This window comes from Oculina patagonica, chromosome 2 (genome assembly GCF_052425735.1).
Source record: "Oculina patagonica isolate OP01 chromosome 2, crgOcupat, whole genome shotgun sequence".
Classification (NCBI taxonomy): domain Eukaryota; kingdom Metazoa; phylum Cnidaria; class Anthozoa; order Scleractinia; family Oculinidae; genus Oculina; species Oculina patagonica.
The window spans coordinates 417,704-428,476 of record NC_135759.1 but is presented as its reverse complement, the minus strand read 5'-3'; the positions used below and the strand labels follow the sequence as shown (position 1 = coordinate 428,476).

General features: G+C 37.5%; 2 protein-coding genes across 2 annotated transcripts in view; both read left to right on the top strand.

The window, feature by feature from the left end:
- Positions 1–252, top strand: part of LOC144642479 (microfibril-associated glycoprotein 4-like) — a 5,093-nt gene extending 4,841 nt beyond the window's left edge. The window contains exon 4 of the mRNA XM_078501441.1: positions 1–252. This exon is cut by the window's left edge and continues 156 nt beyond it. Coding sequence (XP_078357567.1) covers positions 1–79 — 79 coding nt within the window. The 3' untranslated portion in view covers positions 80–252.
- Positions 253–5,463: 5,211 nt separating this feature from the next.
- On the top strand, positions 5,464–10,036 carry LOC144640391 (microfibril-associated glycoprotein 4-like). The gene is made up of 4 exons (XM_078499557.1): positions 5,464–5,793; positions 6,774–6,888; positions 7,000–7,423; positions 9,805–10,036. Exons 1-4 carry the CDS (start codon positions 5,464–5,466, stop codon positions 10,034–10,036), a joined length of 1,101 nt encoding a protein of 366 aa, XP_078355683.1.
- Positions 10,037–10,773: the final 737 nt, after the last annotated feature.

Genomic DNA, 10,773 nt, shown 5'->3' with positions numbered 1-10,773 from the left:
CGACTGGTACAGCTTCAGAGGACATTACTATTCACTAAAACGCACTGAGATGAAAGTGAAGCCAAAGCAAATAAAGTGATGCAGTGATGTTTTAACTTTTTTCAAGCACATTACTGCATGTCCACGGTATCTTATAATGCAAATAAATACATAGTTCACACGCTTCCCAGAAAGCTACTAGGACGTATCGTTAATAAACAATAGAGTTGAAATTTGTGCAGGCATTAGTACATTTTTGGCCTGACTAGGGTTCGTTGTTAAGCACAAACACAACTTACAGTTGCAGATAGAAGCGCCTCGGCTCAAGCGGAGCTTAAAATGCTGCCAGCCAGCCAGAAAACGTATTAAACCATACAAATTAGATGTTTGGGAACATAAACTTTGCGTGAAAAATCTCAACTTCTCGCGATTGATGTTTTATTAACGAGACGTCGTATGTCTGATATGGGTTGTTTTATCATCAGACACTGAAATTGGATGTTTGTTAATTCATTTATTTATTCCCGTACCACATTATCATTTTGTTTGTGATTGGAAAAATAAGTATCGTGGGCTAAACATTACAATAAATAACTCTTGTGCATTGTACGTCGCTCTTCCATTTAGGTGGAACTAAATATTTACTGGTATGGCTTTGCGGTACAAAATGAGTGTTTTGCAATTTTTTTTCTTATTGTCTCGCCAATCTGTTTTTAAGGCAACAAGTCTTAAGTTATAAAGAAAAGAGTGAGGGTAATATGGTTTTGACTTTCTTAACCCATTTTCTGGAATTACTCACTTTCTATCTTAAAATTGTTTAAGTTACTCTTTCTTTGACGATCTGTTTTAAATCAATACCAGTTGATATCAGCGATCAGTAATTATTTCTTAAAACCTTGCCACTCGCTTGCTCGCGAGCTCACGAGAAGGAGGTCAAACCCAGAACTATACCGACACAAGCCATTTTCTTGTCCAAAAACTCTGGTAGAGTTGTTGTTTTCTATACAGTTGTTACTAGTCAATGCTGTGATGTAAAGTTTAGTCAGAGTGAAAGTTTAGTAGTTTAACTCTAGAAGACTAGAAGTGCAGTGAACCTTTATCTGTGGGAAGGCAAACAGATCTAGTCGCCTTGAAGTTACCTCTTTTTACAAACGGCGCGAACAGTTAAATGTTTGTCAGTTCTGATTAGCTGGCTTTGTTATTTTCTTGTTTCTGACTGGTCCGCGCAGCGGGCTATGAATTTCCCAGTTTAGCCCTTTATTTACGCTACCACGCTCTTTGCGATTATTTTAATGGTTTATACATATTTCTCGACAACCTTCAGGGGTATTTGAAAAGGCAAGGAAAATTATTGCATTTGTATGGATTTAGGTATCACTAAATTATGTTATGCTAATCCCTTGTTGCCAATCTCATTTATCCTGTTGCGACAAGTATCTTTAAAAGTCAAGCTCAAAAAACCATCGTGCATTAACCTGCGATCAGGCGTTCTTTTTTTTCCTCCCGCCGCGAAAAAAAAGAACGCCTAATCGGTTCGTGTAGTTATGTCAAAAAGGCCACCTAACAAATGTCAAACATATGTAAATAAGCGTACGTGTTATTGAAAGTCTCAATATGGCGAAAATGATGTGTGTGCATGCAAAGCTGTCAAATTATACTTAATAATTTCTGCCGTTATGAAAGGGTCAAAATTAGTCGAGGGAGAGTACTTTTTAGCAGTGTACGTGATGAATCACACAACTTTACATTTAATAAAGACGAAGTCTCTGGTCATAAAATATTAATCATTATCCTGCTAAAATTGCAGACCAAAGGCTGATATCTTCACGTAAATTATGAATAATATGCGAGAAAAGTGAAATCTTTTCAAGCAAATGAACTCACAAGAATTTTTTTTATAATTTAACCGCACAGTTGTATTGTAAATATGGCCATTTTGAATCTCTTTGACATAAAAGACGCTGTAAAACTAGTGGGACATCTTTGTATTAAATATAATTTACACGTACCATATACTTGACTGAAATGTGCCTTTGGCTTAAAATTCCCTGACTCAGAGCTAGGCTGTCGTTTATATTTACACCACGTTATACACATCCAAGGAAAGGAAATGTCCAAATAAAACAGATTGCAGCTTGGAAAAAAAATTGTATAGACATTTTATTCCGAAATAAATAGAGCTTTTACTTAAAAACGGATGAACCAATGAATTAACAACTGTAGAAAGAGCCGTAATTAAAATGCTTTCATTCCAAGCACCTGCCAATAGTGGAGACTAATGTGCGTGAGCCAAAACTCTATTCACAGACTCACGAGCATCCAGCCAGCAATGAGAAGAACATATTTCTAAAAATGCTGCTGAAGATAGTGCTTCTTCTGAGTTGGGTCGCGAGAAAAGGTAGAGGAAGTTTTCTATTTCGAGATAAAAACTGTTTTAGTTTAGCCTTATGTGAACGGAAGGTTGAAACATATGCGTAGAATAATGACGGATGTTTAAGAAGCTACCCGAATGAGTTATTTCCGGTGAAACGCTTTAACGCTTTAACTACGGGAATAATATTGAAATTGTTTTGAAAACAGCGTCACTGTAAGAGGGTGAGATAGCTCGTAGCATTTATATATTTGCAACAACTTTATGTAAACTGGAAGATGTCAAGGGCTGATAAGATGCGATAATTCACAATTAACGATTTCAAAAACCAATTTAACACGTAGGTGAAATCCGCAAGTTTTCTCTTAGTTCTGGAGTGATTTTATTCGATTTTTGAAGAGCAGATAAGAATTTACAATGCTAAATTTTTCTCGGAAAACCCTCATGACACTTAACATTATTTTCTCCGGAAACAGTAAACATTAATAAATTGACCAATGTAACAGCAAACACTAAAAACATGGGCAAATAACACCAAACACAAAACCCCATTCAGACCCTCAGAATATAACAAACCAGTGAAATAGAATTGCATTCTATTGGTATCGCTCTAGAAAACCTTTTTTATCAATTAAATTCAAATTGTACACTAACAACGCGATAAGTGACAACGGTAAAAGTTACCTTAATGGGTTGTCCTCATTCTTCAGTGTGGTCTATGAGGAAATAAAAGATAGTAATGACGCCATTTTCAAGCGGCGTCTGCTAAAAATATCCGGCAAAAATACTTTAGTCAGATCTCGCTTTTGAAACACGTTGGTTTAAAGCAGCCAGAACAGATTTAACTATGCTTTAATTTTTAATCTGAACAGTGTAGCCATTTTCTTAAAAAACCTGAATTCAAATCAAAAAACGGTTGAAAAACGGTTAAGACGTATTTGTTTCCCAGAATCTCCGGGAGTTCTATCAGCAGACCAACGTCAACGCATTGCCTTATGTATGACATAAGCACCTGCGTTTTTATTGAAATTTGGTGCGTCTTCGAGTGAGCCTAGTGACGTCTCATGCTATCTAAGCACCCACGCTTTCAAAATGGCGGGAAAAATGACGGACCCATATTTGTCCATTTTTACTGAGATTTTTCGGCACTAGAACAATTTGATAAAACAAACACATAGACAACTATTGCAGTGGCGGTGACTCGATGGCCGAGTGGCCTTTATTATTGGACTAAACTTAAGTCACTGTCAGGGTGGTTTTGAAATAACGAACTCGCCTGCGAACGAGACTGTGTGCTTTTCATTATTGTTATTTAGGACGACGTCCTGCGTAATCTAAACGAGGAGCGCCTGATTATCACTTTGTTTGTATTCAGCTGAGTTTAAGTGCGTTTAGTACACGATTGCTTTTCAAGCCACTATTTTTTCCACGACCCTCGTTTTTGTATGTCTGTCTGTCTGTCTGTCTTCTCTCAGCCTGCAGTCTGTCTGTCATTCTATCTGTCTGTGTGTCTTGTCTGTCTGTTTCTCTATGGGTCTTTCTCACATAGAGGAGAAACGCTGTGGGAATTCATTACCTATTGAAATAAAAGCGTCCGAATCAAAAGCTAAAGGAAATCTGGCCAGTAGGCATGCAAGCAAACTGTTGACTAGATTTTACTATTTGTACATATTTTAAGTGTAGTTACTTCTGTTTCAATACGGCTTTCACGAAAAGAAGTTTTTTTTTTAAACTTAGGGAATTACCGTATTAAAATAAAAGTGAATCAACAATCTGTCTTCCTGTCTGTTTTTCTATCTGCTTCCGTTCTGTACTTCTGTACGTCTTTCCGTCTGTCTTTTTGCGTGTATTTCTGCTTTACTCATATTGTCTGGTGCACTTTACTACCATGACGACAAGCGGGGCCAGAAAACTGCATTCAAGTGTATGTGGGAGCCCAGTACTGAGGGTAAAAGTATTGCCACGGCTCCAATCTCAACGGAATACATGTAAATAGTCACATTGTTTAACCAGGTAAAATAAACTGGAATCATTTAAGACGCTACTTTTATTCACTAAAACGTACTAACGGATGAAAATAAAAACCAATAGAATTCGCAACATTTAAAAAAAAAAATACCATTGACGGACTTTGAGCTAGCCTTTTTCTTCTTTTGACATGTGAATCTATAATTTAATTCGCTTTTCTTAACATTTTTGGTATCATAATCGTCCAGTTTGATTCCTAGTCATTTATTATTCTATTCATCGAAAATTCCTTAATCCTGGCGGTATTATGCTCGCTGCTGAAAACAACCCAAAACTGCCCGATATGCACGTAATTCTGCCGGCAGATTTTATCAAACCTTTTCCTTCTCATCAGCTGCGAATAGGTAATTGTGGCGACTCTTCTCCATTAAGAAAACGCCACTGCATCAGGTCATTGCCACAACAAAAATGACTTTCTTATAAATTAAAATGTACATAAATTGTTTCTGCTCACGGCATAATTTCTTTAATCGTACCAAATTCCTTTCTGATTGGTTTCCCGCACGCTTATTTGCTACGTAATTGAAGTGCAATCACGTGGGTTTCCAATTTAAGCTATCCAATTTAAAAACTTCAAATTGGATAGCTGTGTCTGTGTCTGTACTGTACTGTAAAACTGATTGAATAAAATACTGACATTTTCACTAAAAACAGTTACTCTCTGACTTCCTTTATAACGATAAAATCAACCAAAGCATATCAAACGCGAGGAGTTAAAAGAAATATTTTGAAAAGTTAATATTGTGATAATTTTCTGAGCAAGTAAGTGTTTCTACAGTGCAAGAATAGAAAAATTAAATAATATTATGTTTTTATTTGTACGTTTATTGATGCAGAGCAAAGCGGGGCTTCCTTTTCCCAGTTTCCTTTAGCCTTACTGAGATGATCAACATCCAGGTCTTCTTGCCATACTTCAGAATTTTTCACTCGCAAATGTAAGAGCACTAATGAGCTTTAAATATTAAAGTCAATCAACAGTTCTAAGCTTACCAAAATTACCTTAACAACAAAACACCTGAAATGGTATAAGACCTTATCCTACTTAACAATTTTAGTACACTTATGTAACTCTGTGAACGTGAAACATGCATCTCTCGATTCCAGCTCTTGTCTGCGCGGCTGTATACTGTGTATACGGTATAAGCCGTATTTCGGAACCAGATTTTAAAGCTGTCAACTTTGCTAAAGCCATAGCAGGACAAAAGCTCAATGGAAGCGTGATAAAAGAGGTTGAAATTGAGTCGGAAAGTTCTTGTCGGCTTGAGTGCGTCGAGGAAGAGCGATGTCAGTCTTACAATTTTGGAACCACAAAGAACGACGCTGGCAGATTCAAGTGTCAACTGAGTGACTCCGATCGATTCTCAGGTCATGTCAACTTCACAGAGGATCAAGGTTTCATTTACAGAGGACTACAGGTAAAATGCACTCGTGTAGCATTAAATGTTGTTTTTAACCACTCAAAAGACGATTAACGAGTCTTTAGGAGTACACAAACTCTCTATAATAAATTTTTTGCCAAGAAATATAATGCAAGTGTTGTTGGAAATTTTTTTCAAAAGTCAGTACTTCGGTGTAATGTACAAAGTTGATTTATAATGCAGATAGCTAAGATGAATAACAGCGTAAAGTATTTCTCATGATGAAAACTTGATTACGGATTGGAAACATTGATTGAAAATACGATGGCTACAACGACAGAGTTAAATTAACATGCAGTTTTTTAGTTCGTTTTTAAAAGAACTGAATACAAAGTAACAAAATTTCGACAAAGTTCTGCAAAGATTTGAAAACATGAAAGCGGCTTTCCGACGACAGCTGCCCGAGGATTACACTTTTTTGTGTTCAATTCGTAATTAGTTGGCATTTTTATTACTGAGTAGCTTATACCATTGTTGCCGTTCTAGATAGCCCTATTGAAAATTAAAACAAACTTTGTACATTACATCTCAGTTACTGACTACAATACAAATTATCGAAGGTTGCAGAAGTCCTCATTACACATAGTCTCCTTAGTCTGCTTTGAAGGTGTTTATCAAGAACTTTCGGAAAATAAAATTTATAATATGTGCGCGAGTTTAAGTTTTCAGTTTTGGCTTTCTCTGTTCGCAACTCTTTTTTTATTTTTGTAAATACTAAGAGTTCTACCAAGGACCCAGCTGGCAAGAAACGTTTTAATCTTAGTTTTCGCTCAAAAGTGCGATGTCATACAATACAAAAATATGTCCACTTAAGCCGCCTTCGTCCTTTTATTTGGCTTTCTAGAACAAACGACTACATTTAATCTGCGTTTAATTTAGTTGGTCAATGATAAAAGGCAATCACGAAAGGAAACGAATAAAGGGAGAAAAGCATTTTAAAGTCGTAATAAAAGTAACATGTTAGTATATATTCTTAGAGTTCCTGTGAGACAGACAGCTCGCCTTGTGGTGAAGGTGGAATTTGCATTCCTAACTATGAAAATAACAGCGTAACCTGCAAGTGTAAGGATGGATATAAAGGAAAACTATGCGGTAAGTTTAGGTCTGTTTAATCACAAACTTTTTGATGGGAACTCCGTTACAGAGAACCTTTTTCAAACACCTCAGTGTTACATATTTTCTTTCTCTTTTTATAAATAAAAGAACCAATCAAAAGCTGCGCCCAACTCCTTCAAGATGGATTCACGTCCACTGGCGTGTACACCATCATTCCAGATGGCGGCAAACCAATGCAAGTGTTCTGTGACATGACCACGGAAGGTGGAGGTTGGACCGTTTTCCAACGTCGTTTAGACGGCTCTGTTGACTTCAATCTTGGATGGGAATCCTACAAAAACGGGTTTGGAGATCTGAACGGCGAGTTCTGGCTTGGAATTGACAATCTTCACCGTTTGACAGCCGCTGATGACGTCATGCTGAGAGTGGATCTGGAAGATTTTGATGGAAACATCAGATACGCTGAGTACACGTCTTTTAAGGTGGCAGACGAGGGAGATAAGTACCGGCTTTTGATTGGAGGATACTTTGGCACAGCTGGTAACTCCATGGATATCCACAATTCAGCAAAGTAAAGAACGTTAATTAATATTTAATCAGTATAACAACTTTAGTTATTAGGGTGATTTATTTTCGAAACTTAAAGGGGCTACGTCACAGGGATTTCGCAGATTTTTGGTCTAAACTGTTCTGAAATTTGTGGTAGGCAACTTAACCCTTGTAAAACATTATCTTTGAACATCTCAACGTAGATATAACCTTAATTTGCAGATAGAAATCAAGCTACGGCTATAAATATCGATTTTTTGAATACGAGGGGTAACAACTTGAAAAGTTAAGCCTTAATTTTTCAAATTGCAATCCATTTCCATCCGAGCCATCCGCAGCCAAAGACGCTTGTTGAGAGTTTCAGTGCTCTAATATAGCAATTTTTAATAAAAATGGACCATTATTTTTAGGTTTCTACGACACAAATACAAATTTTAGCTGTTCAAAAATCTGGTAAAATCTGTGACAAAGCCCCTTTAAGCTAAGTGAGGCAGTTTCTACCACTAACTAAATTAGTTCTCAACATGTTTGTTGACGACATTTTTTAGGGTCGACCATGTTAGGTGATTTTACTTTCGGTTAAGTAGAGCGTGTCAATTTCATAAACGCCCAGTATTCGTCTTACCATTCTAGTTAAGAGAAATTGATCTTTGGAACAATTTACCTCTGTGCATCAGAACCATGCTATTACTCTGTGGTTTTATAGCAAGGTATAATGTAGTAGTTTCGTCGTATCTGAGGATTTTTTTGGACATTTGTTGTAGCTGTCAGTGTCATATGTAAAAAACGTATTTTTTGCTACAGTAACTAGTCTTTTTTGTTGTTTTATATCTTTGTTTACGTACAGGAGCATCACGACTAACAACTATTTGTTATGCAGTTGTTATCCCTTTTGAAGTCATCGTTTTTGTTATGGTGCTGGTTCTTTTCTTTATTTCTCTCTTTCTTTCCTTCTTGCTTGCGTGCTTGCTTGCTTTCTATCTTGCTTTCTTGCTTGCTTGCTTTAAGCCTACTCTGGGACCCAAAATCGCCCAAAAGTCGCTTTAAATTGCCCAAAGTCGCTTAAAATCGCCTTAAATTGCCCAAAATCACCCGTACTTTTGGACAAAATAAGCTAACATTGCCTAAAGTCGCCTTAAGTCGCCCCCAAGGCCTACTCCGCCTAAAGTCGCCCCGAATCGCCTTAAATCGCTCAAAATCGCCCGTAATTTTGGACAAAATAAGCTTAAATCGCCTCAAGTCTCTTTAACCCTATTCAGACCGGGGGGGAGGGGGCGGAAAGTGCCCGCGCTGACTTTGAACGGTAATAACTTTATCAATATTTAACCAAGCGCTTGCGACTTTATCTAAAATTTATCTGGAAATAATTTGGTAGGATCGGTTGCTGTGTCAGGAACTTGACGTCACCATGGCAACGACCTTTTGACAGGCATGTTTTCCCAAATTTGAAATTTTCGTGTTTCTATTAATGAAAAATAACTTTAATGCAATTATTTTCATCTTTTTACGGGTTTTAAGCACACTTTTATTGATTTTGAGTACTTTCCAGTAATTTTGGGCGGTTTTCTAACGTTTTGAAAAAAATTCGAAATCCAAGATGACGGATCCAAGATGTTTTGGCATAATGATGTCATTGTCACGTGATGTGACGTCATTATTCCACGTGACGTATACCAAAAGTTAGATTTTCAGACATACTATATATCCTGTAAGTTTCATTGTGATTGCCAAATATTCTGGAAGATTCGGAGGGGGGGGGCGGATCCGCCCCCCCCCCGGTCTGAAGAGATCCAAAAAAGCCCGGTCTGAATAGGGTTAAGTCGCCCAAAGTTACAGCGACTTTGGGTCCCAGAGTAGGCCGTTGCTTTCTTGCTTGCTTGCTTGCTTGTTTACTTGCTTCCTTTTTTTGCTTGCTTTCTTGCTTGCTTTCTTTCTTGCTTGCTTGCTTGCTTGCTTTCTTTCTTGCTTGCTTACTTGCTTGCTTGCTTGCTTTCTTTCATGCTTGCTTGCTTACTTGCTTGCTTTCTTTCTTGCTTGGTTGCTTGCTTGCTTGCTTGCTTGCTTGCTTGCTTGCTTGCTTGCTTGCTTGCTTGCTTGCTTGCTTGCTTGCTTACTTGCTTTCTTGCTTGCTTACTTGCTTGCTTGCTTGCTTGCTTGCTTGCTTGCTTGCTTGCTTGCTTGCTTGCTTGCTTGCTTGCTTGCTTGCTTGCTTGCTTGCTTGCTTGCTTGCTTGCTTGCTTGCTTGCTTGCTTGCTTACTTGCTTGCTTGTTTACTTGCTTGCTTACTTTTTTCCTTTCCTTCTTGCCTGCTTGCTTGCTTGCTTGCTTCTTAACTTGCATCATTTCATATACAAAACACGTTAAAATTGTCATTCGAAGTTGCCATTCTGTTTTCCTTTTTAGTGGTATGCAGTTTACTACAAAGGATAGCGACAATGACCTTCACAGCAGCAACTGTGGCCAGATGTATAAAGGAGGATGGTGGTACAACTCTTGTCACGCCTCAAATCTTAACGGTTTGTATCTTAACGGGTCTCATTCTTCTCAAGGCCATGGAGTTGTCTGGTATAACTTTAGAGGCTTCTACTATTCACTTAAACGCACTGAGATGAAAGTTAAAACCAACGTCTGGTAATCCAGAAAAGAAACATCCTGACTTTAACAACATTCACAAGAGCACTTGAGATGAAAAAGCTAATTGAAATATGCAACAACAAGCCTTTAATACGTTTTGTTATTTCTGAATATAATTTAATCAGAAAGTCCAGAAATCACATAGCTTTCGAACATTTTATAGAAGAGCTATCAGAAAAAAGTCTTGAAAATCACAAGGATGGCTTCAATAGCTAGTCCGTATAACTGTAGTAACTGTGCAGTTGTGTGAATTACACCGCACAGCGACTTAGCCTGCTCAAGTCAAGTCAACCTTATTTAGGCAGGGTGGCCCAGTCAGCACTTGGCTGGTATCAACAGGAGCCCTGATTACTTATATTTACTTCGATTTCCGTACACGACCATAAAGAGGTCTAAAGAGGGTCTCTTATCTAAACAATTGAATTTTATAAATCATAATAAGCTGTTAATATAATAATGTGCTAATTTTATCGTTTGTGTTTCACAATAAGGTCAACAAGGTCATCACTTACCTCATTTTCTCGATTAAACGTCGGCTACCGAATAAACGCGGGGTCTCCAAGTTGGAGTTGAAATTAGACCCCTCAGCTATTTATTTGATGAATAATAAGCTGTAGGCATATAACCAAGATAAATTTTGTAGAAAATAATGAAAAATAGGTCAATAAGGGTGACATGAGTCTAATGCCGTATGGCATAGTGATACAGATTGCGCGGTTTTCGTAAGCCGGTTAAAAT